Source organism: Chenopodium album, chromosome 20, assembly GCF_948465745.1.
Source record: "Chenopodium album chromosome 20, dcCheAlbu1.1, whole genome shotgun sequence".
Classification (NCBI taxonomy): Eukaryota; Viridiplantae; Streptophyta; class Magnoliopsida; order Caryophyllales; family Amaranthaceae; genus Chenopodium; species Chenopodium album.
The window spans coordinates 8,436,546-8,455,248 of record NC_137853.1 but is presented as its reverse complement, the minus strand read 5'-3'; the positions used below and the strand labels follow the sequence as shown (position 1 = coordinate 8,455,248).

At 34.8% G+C, this 18,703-nt stretch overlaps 2 protein-coding genes across 2 annotated transcripts; one reads left to right on the top strand and one right to left on the bottom strand.

Moving 5' to 3' along the window:
* The first annotated feature begins 130 nt into the window (after positions 1–130).
* Positions 131–7,430, top strand: LOC145597369 (B-type cell cycle switch protein ccs52A-like). The gene is made up of 10 exons (XM_081653524.1): positions 131–959; positions 1,397–1,519; positions 1,712–1,816; positions 1,952–2,131; positions 2,291–2,353; positions 2,440–2,634; positions 5,277–5,378; positions 5,458–5,520; positions 5,703–5,771; positions 6,987–7,430. The coding sequence occupies exons 1-10, from the start codon at positions 423–425 to the stop codon at positions 7,038–7,040; spliced, it is 1,491 nt and encodes a 496-aa protein (XP_081509650.1). The 5' UTR covers positions 131–422; the 3' UTR covers positions 7,041–7,430.
* A 5,385-nt stretch (positions 7,431–12,815) lies between these two features.
* On the bottom strand, positions 12,816–16,672 carry LOC145597723 (protein STAY-GREEN homolog, chloroplastic-like). The gene is made up of 4 exons (XM_081653964.1): positions 16,310–16,672; positions 15,953–16,123; positions 15,387–15,554; positions 12,816–13,506 (listed from the first exon to the last, which is right to left on the bottom strand). The coding sequence occupies exons 1-4, from the start codon at positions 16,439–16,441 to the stop codon at positions 13,099–13,101; spliced, it is 879 nt and encodes a 292-aa protein (XP_081510090.1). The 5' UTR covers positions 16,442–16,672; the 3' UTR covers positions 12,816–13,098.
* Positions 16,673–18,703: the final 2,031 nt, after the last annotated feature.

Sequence of the window (18,703 nt, the reverse complement as noted above, 5' to 3'; positions counted from 1 at the left end):
AATAAAGTTCCCTAGAAAAACCAATGTTTCAACAAAAACCACCACAAAAACTTTCCTATAATTTTAAAAAACCTTGATTTCGCCCTAATTTTGGCCTGTAAAAATTTTCCCGCAAAGGTTACCTTTCCTTCTCATCTACAGCCCTAATTTTCCCGGGAAAAATTAACAGCCACTCGACAAACTTCGCAGGTGAAATCAATCTCTCTCCATTTTCTCTCTCCTCTCTTCTCTTTCTCTCTCCTCCATCTTTCTCTCTCCTCTTCACCAACTCTTCCTCACATGGTGTAGATCTTCTCACCCCCATTATCGTCTTCATCTGCCCCCTCTTTTATTTTCTATATCTTCTTCTTCACGCCTCTCCCAAAAACCCCACAAAAAAAACCCCATTTAATCTGAATCTGCATCTTCAGAACCCTTCAACAATGGCGGATGAAGATCTATCTTCATCATCTAAGCCTTATCTCATCAACCACCCTTCAAAAATTGCTCGCCCTTCTCTCAGTTTGGACAAGAAAATCGATGAGGGTCCCACTACCCCATCTCAAATTATCGACCGAATGATCAATTCCAATCACTACCCTTCTCCTTCTAGAACCATCTTGAGTGATCGATTCATCCCTTCTAGAACTTCCTCGAATTTCTCCCTGTTTAATTTGACGCCGTCGCCGTCTTCTACGCCGTCGCCGAGTAGTAAGAGTCAGCCCGATGGGGCCCGGAGTGAAGATTCTCCTAGTGCTTATACATCGCTTCTTCGGGCCGCGCTTTTCGGGCCGGATTCTGGGTCGTTCTTCCCTGGTACGCCGGATAAAGGACCGCCAAATCGGAATATTTTTCGGTTTAAGACCGAGACGAAGCGGCCATTGCCGTCGTTGATGCCTTTTGGGCCCGATGATTCGATCCCCGGTGTTAGTTATAGCCCGGTTAAAACGCCCCGGAAAGTACCAAGGTCGCCTTATAAGGTATAATTTTGATTTTAATTGGGTTTTAATTTTGGTATTTAGTGCTGCATTGACTTAAATATTGTATTTTGATAGTGGGGGTTTTGTGGGTATGGGTTGATTTTGTCCAATTGTGTGGGATTTGTTACTTTTGATTATCATGTGTTAATGGGTGTTTAAGGTTATGGTATTATTTGTAACTGTTGTTTGATTTAGGTTATGGGGTTGACTTGGTTGATTCTGATAAATGTGGATGAAATTTTGATTCTTTGGGTTTGCGATCTTTTGTCCGATTGTTTGCCGCAATGTTGATTTAGGGTTTGATTTGATTGATGTTCAAGAATTGGGTATTGATGATTTGATTGGATTTTGATTCGTCGGATTGGTGGTTTTGTAGGGTTTAGGTTTTATGGATTGTGTGTATAATGCTGGATCTTGATGGTGTGCTTTTGTGGTAGGTACTGGATGCACCGGCATTGCAGGACGATTTTTATTTGAATTTGGTAGATTGGTCTTCACATAATGTGCTTGCTGTTGGATTAGGGAATTGCGTTTACTTGTGGAATGCTTGCAGTAGCAAGGTAAGCTCTTGAAATCCATTTATTGTGTGCATTTTATCATCTGTTTGCTGATCACTGACAATGCTCCTAATTTGGTTTTGTAGTCTTAATTAGGGTTCTTGGTTGATGCTTGTGAATGTATACATTGAATTCTTGAATCTTGAATGCTTTACTTGTATGGAGGGTTCTGATGATATTAATGTGTATGAGCAGGTGACAAAGTTATGTGACTTGGGGATTGATGACAGCGTTTGTTCTGTTGGATGGGCTCAGCGGGGGACACATCTAGCTGTTGGTACAAACAACGGCAAAGTTCAAGTAATTAATGCTTGTTTAACTGAATGAATACTGTTTTCGCTGAAAATATCTAGGTCAGACGTTGTGATTGATAGATTGCTTTATATAACGAATCAGTAGAACTAATATATGGCAATGTGGCATTTTTTGTAACAGATTTGGGATGCCTCTCGGTGCAAAAGGATCAGAACTATGGAAGGCCATCGGTTCCGTGTGGGTGCACTAGCATGGAGTTCTTCTGTGTTGTCTTCGGGCAGCCGAGATAAGAATATTTTCCAAAGAGATATACGTGCTCAGGATGATTATGTCAGTAAATTAACTGGACACAAGTCAGAGGTTTGTAGTAACTGCATTTCAGCCAAATTATCCTGATTTTGTTGCTTTTATTGAAATATCATTCCTTATGAGGGTGTGACTTTCTTATCATTAAATGCTTTACTAAATATTTTCCTTCTGTTCCCGTGTTGAACTGATGAAATCTGTTCATTGATTTAGGTTTGTGGGCTTAAGTGGTCGTATGATAATCGTGAGCTAGCATCAGGCGGAAATGACAATAGAGTAAGTTAACCAAGTTATATGTTGGTTGGAAATAATTCTGGAAGTTTCTAGGTCGAGTTACTCATCTAATCTGTGCTTTATTTCAGCTTTTCGTATGGAACCAACATTCAACGCAACCTGTATACAAGTATTCTGAGCATACAGCGGCGGTTAAAGCAATTGCTTGGTCTCCCCATCTTCATGGGCTACTTGCATCTGGTGGTGGTACTGCTGATAGATGCATTCGTTTTTGGAACACAACCACTAATTCACAGTTGGGGTGCATGGACACTGGTAGTCAGGTTAGTTGTTTGCAATTTTTTGATTTCTATTGGACTACTAGTTGTGCGACTTTCTACCTTCGCATATTTCTTGAAACTTTTCACTTTTAAGATTACCATTGAAGGATTTTAATTAGTTGAAGGTTTCCAAAGGGTAACGGTTCATTATAGTAATAACACACTCAAATCTAGGCTTCAATGTGGGCATATTATAGGTGTTGCCAGTGGTAGAGAAGTTATTAATACATGTATAGATTGGGTTTACAGAAGCCCTAATTAGATAAGTTTGTGTGCTTTTATATGGAGGGAGCTATTTCTAGGGTGAAGAGGGTGGTGGCTATTGGGTTATGGAGTTTGAAAGACACTGCTATTTGCACCCTACATTTTAGTGACCTAATTAGTTGACAATAATGAGCAATCGAAACTAGGTCCCATAACAGCGGTAGCTTGTTAGAAGAATTGAAATTTATGGCTCTTAGTTTACTTAATGTTTTTGATTGGGATAGATGCTTTTCATAATTATTAGAAGGAACATGTAAAAGTTTCCGGTAATGTTATTTATTATGTAAATGTATGTACCTAAAATCTGTAAATGGAAGTTGTAGATTGCAAGCTTAAGGTTATCACTTTGATGGATTTCCTATTATGAAGAAGTTTTGAACGGTTCCAAGTACATAATACTCTTGTTCCTAAATAAATTCATATTTGGACTTACTTTGCAAGTAGATGTAGAGATGGAAAAGACAATGTTTGAAGATGGAAAAAGATTTCCATTGAAATGTTTTGGGTAGTTGCAGTTTTCCAAAAGGCTAACGGTTTAAAAGTATTAAGCTACAGTTTATGGTGGAATGAGCAAAAAAATATATGTACATGTGAAAAGGGGGATATATGGCTTGTAGCAAAAAATTAAAGAATGAAGGGGACATGTTAGTAGCGAACTGTTTCTTTTGCAACCCTTTAAGATTAGTTGGTCAAACTTATTGAACTAATAGCTTCTGTCCAGTTGACGTTAATGAGTAGGCTGTTGAGGAGTTCCAGAGTTCTGCTCTTTCGAGATTAGTGTGCTTAAGATTTGAAATTCATTTCGATTTCCCTAATCGTTAGTGGCATAAACTATAAAACCGGAATAAAAATGTCATAGTGTAGCTGTTTATTTTGTGTAATTTAGTCCCTGCTTTCTGAAGACTAGACATGAGAACATTATGGACATAGATGCTGGCTGTGATAGAAAATTTGTTAGAAGGCATGTTCTTTTCAATGGAGAAGGGTTGCTAGGGTGGAGAAGGTGGTGGCTATTTGTGTGCATATTGCAGGGTTTTTCCTACATATGATTGGCTTAATTAGCGGCCAATAATGAGCAATTAAAATCTAAAACCAGCTCCCATCCCTGTAGTAACTTGTAAAAAGACTACAAGAATGGATGTTTTTGCCTGCTAAATTATTAGAAAGAACACATATATGTAATACCTTATTGCCCCGTGTCTTTGCATGTGCCGAGGTCATATAATCCTCTAAATGGAAGTTGTAGATTGCAATTTAAGTTGTTAATCTACTGCCTTTATAATATGAAGAGTTATTAAAATGTTCATATCACATAATACTTTTTATTCCTTAAGAAAAGATCTCGCATTAAAAGTTTACATGACGATGAAGTGTCGTGGAGAGAGAAAAAAGTAAGAAAACTTTTGTGTGGATAGGCATGTTCTTTTTGTTGCTCATAAAATTTCTGGGTCTCGTACCATGAAACTCTCTGTCCCGTTGAATCTCCTCCTCTTCATTGTCTTCATTACTACTGTCACATCCCTCCTCTCTTTCTTCATCACTATCATTCTTAACATTATCATCTTCACCACTCCTATCCTGCCCCCTCATCTTGATCATCCCCTTGGTTAGCAGTCTTAGCACTTCTCACTACCTCTAATTAGAGCTCCATTCTTTTTCCTATGTGATCTACCCTGCAACCAAAAGAGTGCCATTACATTGAATTTTCATTTTCTCCCTCCATTGCTTTGTCTAGGGACTAAAGGATAAAGAAAGAGTAAAGAAGGGGAAAGGCAGAAAAGAAGTGTGCTGTGAGAAAGTAGGGCATCTGTAGCAACAACCAAGCATTAAAGAGAAGAAAATAAGAAAGGAAGAGTAATTAAAATATGTGATGGCTTAAAATCCTAAAACTTGAATTCAAATCTTGTATGGTTGTACCTCTTTACCCAATAGGCCAATATTATATTGGTTATCTCCTATTGATTGTGAATTGGGAAGAAGGGATAATATAGAAGGGACAGCTGAATGGTAGTGATGGTCAGATGAGGGAGGGGGTTTGGTGATGGTGGAAATTGTAACAAGCGAATGGTCATAGTGGTGGTGATAAGGAGATACGCGTACACCATAATTAAAAAAATATGCTAGGGCATATCTGAATTATGAACTACATATATTTTCTTTGGTAAAAATATGTCGAAATGTGCTATAGACAAATGTGTAGATGTTTACAATGATTTCAATTTGCTTTAACTACTGTTCTTACATAATCAACTAATTCTTTCAATAGTATTCATTGTGCCTACATGATCGGATGATCCTTAATTGAACTGTACTAGTGTTTGTAGTTTCTGTTTATTTAATTTTTTTCAGTTTCTTTAATTTGATTTTTATCTTCATCGCAGGTTTGCAATCTTGTGTGGTCTAAAAATGTTAATGAACTTGTCAGCACCCATGGATACTCCCAAAACCAAATTGTTGTTTGGAGATATCCTAGCATGTCAAAGGTACTATTTTAAGACTGTTCAATGCGCTATTACCTGAATTTTGTCAGTTCTGACTTTTTTTTTTCTCCGTGTTCTGCAGCTGGCAACTCTTACAGGACATACTTACAGAGTCCTCTACCTTGCAATTTCACCAGATGGGCAGGTGATTATCGATATTTCTAATTCTAATTTTAATCAAACTCCCTAATGTTTAGAGGTGTTTATTTAAACCTATTTTTGTTAATTTAGTTTATGGATGTAAGCTGTGTAATGAGTAATCCATGCAGCACTTTCTTCAATATCATGCCTAACTTTAAAACCTTTGATAATGGCTTCTACTTTCAGACCATCGTAACTGGCGCAGGCGATGAAACACTCAGATTTTGGAATGTCTTCCCTTCTTCGAAGTCTCAGGTTAGTTTTCTTATCCATGCTAAATGCATGAGATCAATTGTATTCAATATCAGTAGAAACTGCAGTGATTTTTATTTCTGATATATTACAAATTTCATTAGATTATACAACTTGTTCTTCCTCACATACGTTGGTTTGATAACTATGTGTATGTGCACACCCTTGAGAATTGTTAGGCTAAATCACTTTTTGGAAAATGCTACACATAGAAGCTTTTTTTTAAATAAAATAAATATAAGTAGTGGTAATAAATGGAAGAGTGATATTGTATTGTATATGGATGGAGTCCAGCTTATGTATCATGAAATAGAATGTGGGTTAAGTCCATTAAAATATGGCTAATCCTTACCATTTTTCATTTCCATCTGAATTTTTTTGTTGTGCGAGGAGAATCTCGGCTTTTTTTCTTTATCCTGCGGGGTAAGAGAGGGGGTGGGTTTGGTGATCTTTTCTTTCTTTTAGACTAGGGGTTTCCAAGGTCAAATATTACCACCATGTCTCAGATTTTCGGTGGTGGGGGTGGAATTTATTCATCAATACCTAGAATCAGTGGTGAAAGAAATTTTACAATAGATACACGTGTGGTTTGGTGGGTGAATTCTGACTTTCTGAGGCCTTGAAGGTCAAGAATGATGTAGTGTTTGTGGTACAGCTCACAAGAATAGGGTTCTCTTTGGGGTTATTTCCTGACAGTATATCACATGGGTGGTGGTGGTATATGGAATTTTTTTTATTTTTGGAGGTTATAGATGAGCCATTGTATATGAACTATATTGGTGTCATCCGATGGTATGCAAGGTTGTAGTGGTAGTGACTAGTGAGTGATGGTTTGGGCATGTTGGTAGCGGAGGCCGATGACTGTAGAGTAGTGCATGGTGAGTTTTAGGGGGTGGGATTTTGTTTTTGATTGACTGAGGAGGGGTTTTATCCCTTATTACATGATCTGCCCCTTTATCTATGTTCTTTTAGTGGAACTCAACTGTTAATGCCAGCGTCTTGCTCATCTTATCTGTTATTACGCTTCCCTCAGACCTCAGTCCCTCTCCCTCTCCATGTTGTTTTAGGGATGGCATGTCGACTTACCATGCTACACCATGAGTTTATGAGCTCTTACATCTTTTCTTGTTGCAAATGTGTTAGAAAAACTTTGTACGTTGTTGTTTCTACTACTGTTGACTGTTGCAGTGCCTTAATGACACCTTATTATGCATGCAGAACACTGACAGTGAGCTTGGATTTCTATCTCTTGGAAGAGCTCAAATACGGTGACATCTACGACTAATAATCCCATTTATTGTAGAAAGCTTATACAATTGAGCAACAAGAGATTGCTCGTCTCTTGGAGGTTCCAGATAAGGCTGTGGGGAAAATTTGAAAATTGATAGCGATTTGTCTTCCTCAGGCAAGCCCTACAAGTTTTGGTCTACTGGTGCCCGGATTGGCTCACTTGTTCGAGTAATTGGGGAGCCCCAACAATTTTGTCACTAGAGTTGATGGAAATTGCTAATATTTTTGTCTGAATACATGTATAGAGTGGGAGTTGTTCTCCTGTTATAATATATATATCCGTAGGGGCCCCAAAGATGATCAATCTTGTAAATAAGATAGTTGTCACATTACTATCATTTCTTATAGAGAGCATTTTCACATTTTGTAACACCCCCTCCCCCCTTTCTCTTTCTCCCCCTTTATGTATTTCCCATTTTTTCAAAGTTCTTGACTATTCTAGTGGCTGAAGGTGATGCTTGAATCAATAAATTATGACCAACTCGATTGGAATATTACTCCATCCGTTTCTTATTAATTTCTAGGTTAGAAGTTCACTAAACACAGACAATTAGACCAGATTAAATCATAATAGAATGAATCAAAGCAAACCATATAAGACAATTAGACCAGATCAAACCAGTATGGAATAAATCAAAGGAGATAATATCATACATTGAATAATTTATTTCAGGTGAAAAGAACAAAGTTCAGAATAGAATAAATCAAAGTAGACCATATCAGACAACTAGACATTAACAATAATGGAATAAATTAAAGCAAACCATATCAGACTACTAGACCAGATTAAACCAGAATTGATAAATTAAAGTAGACAATATCAGACGTAGAATACTTTATTTCAGGTGAAAAGAACAAAGTCTAGAATAGAATAAATCAAAGCAGACTATATTAGACAACTAGACCAGATCAAACCAAAATAGAATAAATTAAAGTAGAACATACCAGCTATAAAACACTTAATTTCAGATGAAAAGAACAAAGCCTAGAAGAGAATAAATCATAAAGCAGACCATATCAGACGTAGAACACTTTATGTCAGGTAAAAAGGTCAAAGTCTAGATACGCACAGTTTTGTCTTTTTTTTTTTTTTTTTTTTTGGGTCCATGTTAGTCGGTAACTATTTGCTTAGGATGCTTAATCCCTTAATTAACTTGTGCAGATTTGTACATGTCTCTGAACAAAATCAGCGTATCAGAATATGAACATTGCAATCGCAGAGTCGCAGAAATGCAGCAGTATGCAATTAGACAGCCAAGCAAGCATGTGATGAAGTATACAAAATATTAGATTTGGAATCACATTAGCGGCCTTGTGGCTGATCGTGCAATATACAAGTACAAAATTAATGGCTGCTCTTACACCAGTTAGACCCTTTCTAGATTCTAGCACCCTGTGTGTTTATGACTGTATGTCACCCTTTAGCGCGCATATCGCTCGCGTCTACAGTCTACTGTTAATGAGCTGCTGCTGTGTAAGTGTTGTGTTTCAGGATAAGACGAAATTAATGTAATGCCAAGTTATGCTTAAACAATAACACTTCTTGTCTTGATATTTCTTTATGCTTTTAAATAAGTTTTATTTCCCGCCCAAATTATTTTGTACGGACTACGTAGTACGGAAAAGATCTTTGTTTCCTAACGTTCTTAACATAGTACAAGTATTATTTTTCTTGCACTCATCCATCTTTTTACACTACCTTTCTTACTTTAGATATTTTTTTATGTATCGTCTCATTTGTTTTAGTTTTTGTGCAAACAATAATGATGAGAACATTATATAACAAATTTCTTTCAAAAAAAAAAAAGAACATTATATAACAAATGTAGTATTACTACGTATAATAAATGATTAAAAAAAGTAACTTCAATATTTTAACAAATACAACTTACCTATTTAAAACTCTATGCCGGTTAAAGTGTTACATTTAAAAAAAAAAAAAAAAAAGGAAGTGACTTTTTATTTAAACACAATAAACTCCTCAAAATCACTCCTAAATTCCTAAGGTATAAAACTACAAATAAATACAAGTTTGTCTCCTTAATAACTAATAAATAAGTGAAACATATCAAAGGGTATATTTGACTTTATACTCCAGCTCATTGTTCGGGTCCAATTTACTCCAACTACTGCGCCGGTCAACAAATAAATCACAATTAGTAATATGTGCACCATGGTGCACCTAGAAATAGGTGCACCACGTCTATACTTTAATAAAAAAAAATTAAACATTTTACAAAAAATAAACATTTAGTAAAAACAACATACGTCACAAAAACTGAACACAAACATGCAATTTTTATGTTCATATTTTATAAAGAAATGTTATTTTGTATACAGTAAATGTTCAGTTTATATTACAAAACTATTGAATTATTATGAGTCAGACAAACTTCTTTTAAAATTTGTCTGACTTGTAATAATTCAAAATTTGCGATTGTTCAGATTTATTTACTAAATATTCAAAATTTGTTATTGTTCATATTTTTTTTACTTAATGTTCAAAAGTATAGGCATGATGCATTGCAATTGTTGAGATTATTTTACTAAATGTTCAAAATTTGCGATGTTCAGATTTTTTTACTAAATGTTCAAAATTCGCGATTGTTCATATTTTTTTTATTAGATGTTCAAAAGTATAGGCGTGATGCATTGCGATTGTTCAGGTTTTTTAACTAAATGTTCAAATTTTCAATGTTTAGATGTTTTTACAACATGTTCAAAATTTGCAATTATTCAGATTTTTTTTTTTTTTTACTAAATGTTCAAAAGTATAGGCATTGTGCACCTATTTCTAGGTGCACCATGGTGCATCTTAAAATTTGCCAATAATTCAATTACAAGCCCAAAGAAGGTTCAACTCTCCTAATGCATGCCCAGTCAGTCAAAGACCCAGTCAACATGGCAAGCCCATTTGACTTCAAGGCCCACTTAATCTTATTGATAAAGGTATGAAAGCCTTTACTTCTCTCTCTTTATATTCACTCACTTCAAGCCTCAAGCAATTAATACTCTTGCATAGCTTTCTCTCTCTAAAACTGTACTCATTTCGGCATCGGAGGGGCCTTCCTCGACACAACTTCCGATGCCAGTTTACGTGTGTTTCAGTCTTCTTCAGCCCACATGAAAGGTCCATCTAAAGGACCCATTGTTTTCACCCGAAACACTCATTAAGTTGGGGATAAAGTTGTCATTTGCTACCATAACTTTGCAAATAAGATGTTCCCTACAGGTTGAGAAGTGGCGTCCCGGAGCCGCCAAACATGCGAAGCGGCGTTTTAGGAAATGCCTCTCCTAATAACAACCATGGTCGAAGACTTTAGGATGCATATATGCCGTTGGAAGCGACACCAGTATTTAGGAGATGCTTTCCCTAGTATACATGTGTAGCGACATTTAGGAGATGTTTTCCCTAACGGTGTGTTTGGATTGAAGGAAATGGAGGGCAAGAAAGGGAAGGGAAATGAAAAGATGAGGTATCTTTCATTTGGATAACAATTGAGGAAGGAAGGGAATTGGAGGGGAGAGAAATGGAGGGATTAAATTGTAGGAAATTGATCCCTCCAGCAATTGACAGATTTGGAAGGAAAACTCCTTTCCATCCCCTCCTCTTCTCCTCCCCCCCCACCTTCTTTTTCTTCCCCTTTCTTTATCCAAACACACTGTAAGTGATTAATATGGCCTTACACATTTTGCTTAGGGTACTTTGTGCTTGATCGACAAGTTGATGCAGAGATGATTGCGGTGGCGGTGATATGTTTCCAAAGGAGGGAAGATTGTGATTTCTCCAACCAGAAAACGGGAGAAGGTGGTGGAGACGGTGGTCGTTTTCATCATAGAGGAAGAGAAAGTTGGGTTTCATCTAGGAAGAGAAAGATGAACTATGTTTTTACAATTTTTTTTATTTATTTTTTTTTTTTTGAAAAAATTGGTTTTAATAATCCCAATTTTTGCTCTTTTACTTTGAATAAGCTCAATTTTGGATTGTTATTGATTACTCCCAACTTTAGGGTGTATTCGCGTTTATTGGTCTCAAGTGACCCGTAACCTGTTAAACATGTGATTTTTTTTTTTTTGGTTTAATGGACATGTGTCATAATGTGATTTATCAAATACGGAGTATTTTAAAAATAAATAAATAAAAATAAAAAAACCAGCAAGTCACCTCCGGCGTGGCTTCCCTACCTACAAACTAGCCCCCCTCCTATCCACACCACCGAAATGCCCCGAAACCGCCCTTCTCCCTTGCCCAGCACCAAAACCCTACCCCTCCCTTTCCCAACCCCGAAAACCCCAACAGATGTGGTGTCGGTCGAAATAGTGGAAGGGGAGTGGGGTTTCGGGGCTTAGAAAGAGGACGAGATATGGTTTCAAAGCTAGGGAAAGGGATTTTGGATTTTTGGGGCTGGGGAGGAGGGGGAAAGAGGGGGGTTATTTTCGGGGGTGGCGAGGGTGATTTCAAGGGGGGTGGTGGTGGCTAGGTGGGGGCGGTTTCAAAATTGGGCTAGGGATGGGGGTGGGGAGGGAGCCCGCTTTTGAGGGGTGGGCTGGGAAGGGGGGCAGTTTCCGGGGGAAGGGGTTGCTGGAGGTGGTGGAACTTGGGAACGGGGTTGTCGCAGGTTTTTTTTTAATTTTGTTGATTTTAATCTTTTTTATTTTCAACCAATCATTTATTGTCACGTGTCCTAGCCTCCTAGGTAACCTATTATAATAAGTTGATAACTGGATAAACCAATAAATCGAATACCCCTAAAGTTGGATTATTCAATACAGAGTAATAATCTAATAAATTATGAATGCATCAAAGTTGGAATTATTAATCTGTTTTTTTTTTCTTTTCTTTGAAATTAGTTTACCATTATGCCATTGATTACCCTTGTTTATCAAAGAGATAAATGCGGGTTATAAATGTTGGGCAATTTTTTTTTTTTTTTTTTTTTGGTGCACACTAGGGGCTAGGCCCCAATGTTGGGGGTTATAAATGTTGGGCAATTTGTAATTTGCATCTCTTCAACTTAAAAGAAAGTGTGAACATATTGGGTTTAGACGTTTAGTAGGCTAACTTCTAAATAGCTTACATGGGCCGTATGTTTATTTTATAGGCCTCTTAAATAGGTGTGTATAAACTAATACTCACATGAATACAGACTTGGGAAATTTCATTTCTTGACATTACTCGTTATTGAATGTCATTTGTCAATTATTAACCTTGATAAATGATAATTATTATTACAACTTTATGGTTATTTGTCGTCTATTTTGATTTGATAGGTTGAATCATGAATTAAAAACACTTGATTGAATTGTTGGTTGACGATTTTGCTACTATATAGGAAAATTCTTCATTTATTGAATCAAAGTGTTGTCTACCCTATTGAACCCCCAAGATTTCATATTCCTAGCTTCACCATTGACAATCACAAGAATTAAATAAAGTATCCTAGGTGCGTTGCAAATAATTTGTAGTTCATAATATTCTTAGTAAAGCTAAGTAAATACAAAAATCCTCATAGTACCCATACATTAGATTGGTAAATTAGAGATCTAATTAACAACTTATTTATGAATAATAAAAATAACATTCAAACTTAAACTTGTAGAAAAGTCTCCCCTAACCAAAATCAAATGTGGCGTACTCCGTATCATGTGTTGTGTAACAATAGGAGTCTTTAATTTTAAACAAGATAACCTAACTAGTCACAATATATATCACACGTATAAAGTGTTTACCAAAATAACAAAACCAATCAACGTGTATGTACAAAATTTAAGTCCATGAATTTAATTTTTTTCAACCCCATAACATTGGAGTGAGAGCGAGGTGATCTTGACAAGGTCACAAATAAATACAAACCTCCAACATCAGATCATCCAATACAAGGAAGCTCCTTTGTCCACCCGAATTTCAACTAATTTAACATAAGTACAATGTAATTACCTAAGATATGTTTTCTATTTGTATGTGTTATATACAAAATAAATCATGGTTGTAATCAAATGTTTGATTTTGATTCAACTCAAGCATACAATATTTACCGAATCACCGGGTCCCGGTTGGGGGGATGGAGACGTCTCCGGTAAGTTCTTGCTCTAGCTGAGGTTGCTCATGTGATAGTGAGGGAGTCCAAGGGATCAAACTAGTTGGTGGAAAGCAACATCTACATGGTTCCGTGCAAGGCTCTAACATGTCCCATTTCGAGTTGCTTGTTATTGAAGGCTCTTCTTCTTCGTCTTTCTCTTCATCATCATCGTCACCTTGCTTGTTTATCATCATCATCTTCTTCGTGTTCTTCAAAGTGGGGTCCAGCGCGTCCTTGAGTGGGCCCCAGCACTCGACTTTGTTGAACTCAGGGATGCTTGAATGGAAATACACCCATACAGTTGCTTCTTGTAGTTCTGGGTTGTTGTTGAACAAATTCTCATCCCCATGCACAAATGCATTCAGTACCTGTCCATTTCAACAACACACCTCATGTTACCTTTTCTTATACTTTGTTCTTTTCGTATAAAGTTTTTGCAAAAATACGTTCTGATATGGAATTAAGGAGTGTCATACAATAGTTCAATTTAAAACTAAAAAATGAGCTTTCATGTTTCATAAATAAATTCAAATAAGCTTGGATAAGGGTTTCCAAACGAAGTACAAATACGAGTATTATTGTTGTTCCGTTTCCGGATCAGACAAAGTTGCACTCATCACGTTGTATGTACCTAATTTAGTAGTTAATGCTCTTTAAAACTGTAAGTCTTGTACGTAATCTAACAATAATTATGGCTAATTATTTTTCCTAATATGGGGTAGTGGTTGGTGTCACAGCTGAAAGTACTATGCAAAATTGCAACTTTACTAGCTCACTTGCAAAGAGTTTGTATTAGACTTAATCTCAAATACAAAAAATGAACAATTTAAACAGAGTATCCATTAATCTCAAAGGAAACTCCGAAACTACAAGTATATACTATTGAAATTTAATAAAAAGTATATTTTCATGCACAAAAGTGTTTGTGGTAAATATACTGCAACTTATATGTAGTCAAACTCTCCAATTTACGTGCATTCATTGTTTGAGAATGTACATTGATGATTTTTGTAGCAGCTCACTCTTGAATTTGAATATTTTTATCACATCATTAGGTGTTTCATGTATTCCTCTCACGAGCAAATGTTTTTTTTTATAATAGTAAGAAAAATTATTTCTAAAATGTAGGTCCACTCTCAAATACTCCCAAATATTACAAAAAGATGAAAAAAAGGAAATAAAATAAAATATGAGGCTAGTTTGAAGATGGCCACAAATAAAAATCTCAGATGTTCAATTATAGAAGTGGGGAAAGTGGATAGCTACACTCCTGGTTCTTGACAATGTACTCACTAATAATTTTCTGTTCAACCATTTTTGCACATGGGAAATAAGCCATTATTGTGATTTATTCTCTTTTTTTACAAAAAAGATTTTTTGATAAATTTATCAGTTTACCATATTCTCTAAGCTTCTCTAAAATGTGGACGATTATAAAGAAAATAAACTAAGTATTTGTAGTTTGTTCTTTTTTGGATCAAGTCTAAATGCTTGTTTAATTTCATGAAGTTTAATTTCACAAGTAATAAGGAGTACAAAATGTTGTTTGATTGAACATGAGAGATAATTTCACTTACTTACGAAAGCTAATTAGTAATTAACATTCTTCAAATTTGGTTAAACTTCTCAAGGTATATTTTGTGTAACTCCTCAAGGTGTTTTTAACCAAATAACTTCTATTTCTTATAATTAAAGCGGTGTTCGCTCTTTATTTTCCTTGTATTATGTCAATCAAACAAACATTGAATAGCCTTCTTCAACCGTCAACAGTTGATTAAAAGAACTATTAGTCAGATTTTACCCTAATTTTATTAACAGGCTCTAAGATACGTGACAAATGTCATTTGTTTATATTTTTCTATTTTTGGTTAAAATTTGTTCATATTTTTCACTAAACCAAAATCTATTTCAGATATACTCCGTATAATTTAACTGAGTTTGTCTAATGCCCCTATGGCCCTATCCTTAGCAAATTGAAAAGCCAATCACCTAATCACTTGAAAACATGTACGGTGCAAATAGGAAAGCCTCGTATTAGTAGGATTAGACCATTAGAGATACTCTTTCTATACCGTACTACATAACTACTTACCCGTTTTTGCAACGATCTCATTTAAAACCTAATTGAATTAACACTATTTTCTCAAAAGAGTAGAAGTGTGTACGAGTATGACTATTAATTAGTATGAGACGATCTCACTTAACTTTTTCGCGAAAATAAGAGGAAAGAAGAGAGTATTTCACTTACCACAGGGAGCTCCTTGCAAAAGATGTAGTATCGCAAACGAGCACACAAATCTAATAGGAAATGACCACCACTAATGTGACAATGAACATGTAGTGACATCTTCCCTTTTACTTTCTTCCATTCTGCCACCACTTCATCTCTATACAATTTGTTATACCATCCTTGCAACTATTAACAAAATAACATATATTAACACTTTATCAATCAAATTAATAAAATTTTGCATAAATTAACACCAAATTCCCCTGTTTCCCCTGTTTTTACTCGAAAAATACTAATTGAAATGAATAAACTACAGACAATATAGATTATACTCAATAAACCCAATAATACTACCTTTGTTATATATTATGTGCGACTTTAAAACTTTTGTATCTCACAAATCACAAACGATACATTTACCTAACCTAAAAAATGTCCTAGGTTCGAGAATAATAGTTGATTAGTTACGTGTGGAGTTTTACGTTTATCAAATGCATACGTTGATCATTAATATATTTTAAATTAGAAAAAAAAAAAATTAAACAAAAAAAAAAGAATTGAAAGAAAAAAAGAATAGAAATTACCTGGGAATTGTTAATAGTTTGAGAGATAGCCAAAGTGAGTTTGGAGGTGATATCACTATGAGTAAGAGTATAAGTTCTTGGCAACTTTGGGTGTTTCTCTTTATCAACTCCTAAAAACAATACCTTCAATTTTGATGCTTCAAATATTGCTGGCCCAAATAATCTCATCACCTAATCTCAATCATCCACCAACAAAAAATAACACACTAATCAATACCCAATTACCCATGTGGCCATATATTATCCCATGGTCCGGAATCAGTTGTCACATTATTTGTTCAAATTATACTATCAACGTGACAATTAATTCCAAAACCCGACTCGAATAATAAATACTCAATAGATAGAGATACTTACAGGGGAAAGAGATTGGGTTCTCTTGGATGAAGAAGATCTGCCACTTCTGAAATTAAAAAGAGAGGATTTATCCTCAGGAAATGAAGGTTTGAGCTTTGATGGCAGTAACATAGAGGCAGTTAAAGTGGCCATCACTCAAAAATTAGTAACTACAGAAGTATTAATAAATTGATTAATTACTTCTGTATTTGTATTAATTAATGAATTAGAAGGTCCAATATTTTAGGAATTTGAACAAGATTTTATATTGAACAAGAGTAGTCTACCAAAGACTAGAAAGAAAAGAAAAAAAGAAAGAAAGAAAAAGAAGATACTTTGAGTAATTGGGTATTTTTCTTTGCTTAAGAGTTTTAATTATAATTTGGAAAACTTTGAAGCTTTGTTTTCCACTTTTTTGTCAAATGAGGAGAGAGAAAGAGAAAAGCGTGTAGAGAGATGATTCACAAATTTGTTCTACCGTGATTGAGGAAATTGCTTGAAGTTACTGACTTCTACTAGTAATTGAAAGTGAAATGTAGGTGATTTACACGTGTTTCAATTTTAATTTTGTACTGATATGGAAATTTTGGGGACATTTTGGACCAATTATATAACGGCCGTATGTGGCTATGTTCTTCCTCTAATTTTTGAGAGAATTTTTCTATTTTGGAGCTTTGAAATGAATGTCATTAAGAAAATTTCATTTTTTGTGTTGGACTTGTAAAAATAAACTTTTCGGGATTGGTTTAAATAAAGCGGCAAAGAAATTGAATTAAATATGAGGTGTCAATAGAAGAAAATTTCGGCGAACATGACTGTGAAAATCGCTGATTATGCCTAAATTATACAAGTATGACGCTGATTATGCCTAAATTATACAAGTATGAGATAAACGTCAATTTGTTTTTATTTGATGGTACCAAGTAGGCTTCATTGGTTTTTTATAGATATAAATTATACAAGTATGACGCTGATTATGCCTAAATTCTACATTTGTTTTTTTTATTTATTTATTTTTTTGGGCCAATAATAACACGACACGTGTCGTTATGGACCCACTTAACGGATTCCGTTCAGTGGTAGCAAAATTTTAAAAAAGGGCAAGTGTTAGGTAGCAAAATAAAATAAAAGTTTTGATAGGTAGCAAAATTGAAATTGAAGTGTTTGTGAGGTAACAAAAGTCAGAATTTCCTTATTATTATTAGTAAGGAAAAGGTCCATCCTAAGAAGGGGATCGGGGGGATTTTAGGGAAATCCCTCCTAGAATGAGTTTAGTGAGATTCGAACTTAGCCTTACGCCAAAGCGCTTGGAAGTCGAGGAACTAGCTAATTGCTTTAGAAGGGTTTTGATGTAGTACCCATACCAGCAACTCAACAAGACTTTTTTTTTTTTTTTTTTTTTTTTTTTTTTTTTTTTTTTTAAGATACCCCATAATCAAGCACATTTGACAAGAATGTGCATTATAAGACAAAATACGCTATATTAACTTGTGTTAATTTGTTGGGACAACTATCAGTCTCAGCCCTAGATTTGGCGGCAATCAATTCATCAAACTTAACTAGGGGTAACTGGGAAAGGGTGCTACGTACAATTGTTAATTTGCTTCCTTATGATAATATGCATCAAATGCATACATGTGTTAATTGTTAAAGATGGGATATCTAAACAAAAATCAAATTTTAATCTTTGTATACTCAAATTGTGTCCTAACTCGGCTAAAAGCTTATAAGAATCTAAGATGGATACAAGCCATGGCAAAGGAGCTCAATGTCAAAATGTCAGTCAAAGGAGCTAAACTGAACTTATTAGAGTTGAACTGATCTGAACTATTTGACTATTGATTAATGATTTTTAAGTACAAAATAATGATTTTTAATTATTTAATATTACATATTTAAATGTATATACAAAAATACATATTAAAATATTTATGAATAATAATAATAATAATACATATAGCGAACCTGATCCTGTATTATTATTATTATTATTATTATTATTATTATTATTATTATTATTATTATTATTATTATTATTATTATTATTATTATTATTATTATAAAGATAAATTGAACTTAACTTTAAAGAGAATAGGCTCTTAATAAGATTTAAACTCCAAACTTACAGAATATGAGGTAAGAAACTTACCAAGTGAGCCATCACTTTATTAGTAAATACTTTACATTACGAAGTATTGATATGATTACTCATACTAGGCAAAGGTGTTTAATATATAGATAGACGACATTAATAATACAGTTGATTTTGACTGTTAAGTAACAAGACGAATAAAAAAAAAATAAAAATAAATAAATAATAAGTAACAAGACGAATAACAGCACGTTTAGTTTGTGAAGGACTTGTGGTAGCGTCCCATATTCATGGCCTACATCTAAATCTAGTGCATTAAATTT

Excerpts from the sequence above, each read along its gene's own strand:
- LOC145597369 (XM_081653524.1), top strand. The coding sequence starts at position 423 with ATGGCGGATGAAGATCTATCTTCATCATCTAAGCCTTATCTCATCAAC. Across the intron at positions 960-1,396 it reads TACCAAGGTCGCCTTATAAG|GTACTGGATGCACCGGCATT; the intron begins GTATAATTTTGA and ends CTTTTGTGGTAG. Across the intron at positions 1,817-1,951 it reads CAAACAACGGCAAAGTTCAA|ATTTGGGATGCCTCTCGGTG; the intron begins GTAATTAATGCT and ends TTTTTGTAACAG.
- LOC145597723 (XM_081653964.1), bottom strand. The coding sequence starts at position 16,441 with ATGGCCACTTTAACTGCCTCTATGTTACTGCCATCAAAGCTCAAACCT. Across the intron at positions 16,124-16,309 it reads GAACCCAATCTCTTTCCCCT|GTGATGAGATTATTTGGGCC; the intron begins GTAAGTATCTCT and ends GATTGAGATTAG. Across the intron at positions 13,507-15,386 it reads TTTGCAAGGAGCTCCCTGTG|GTACTGAATGCATTTGTGCA; the intron begins GTAAGTGAAATA and ends TGAAATGGACAG.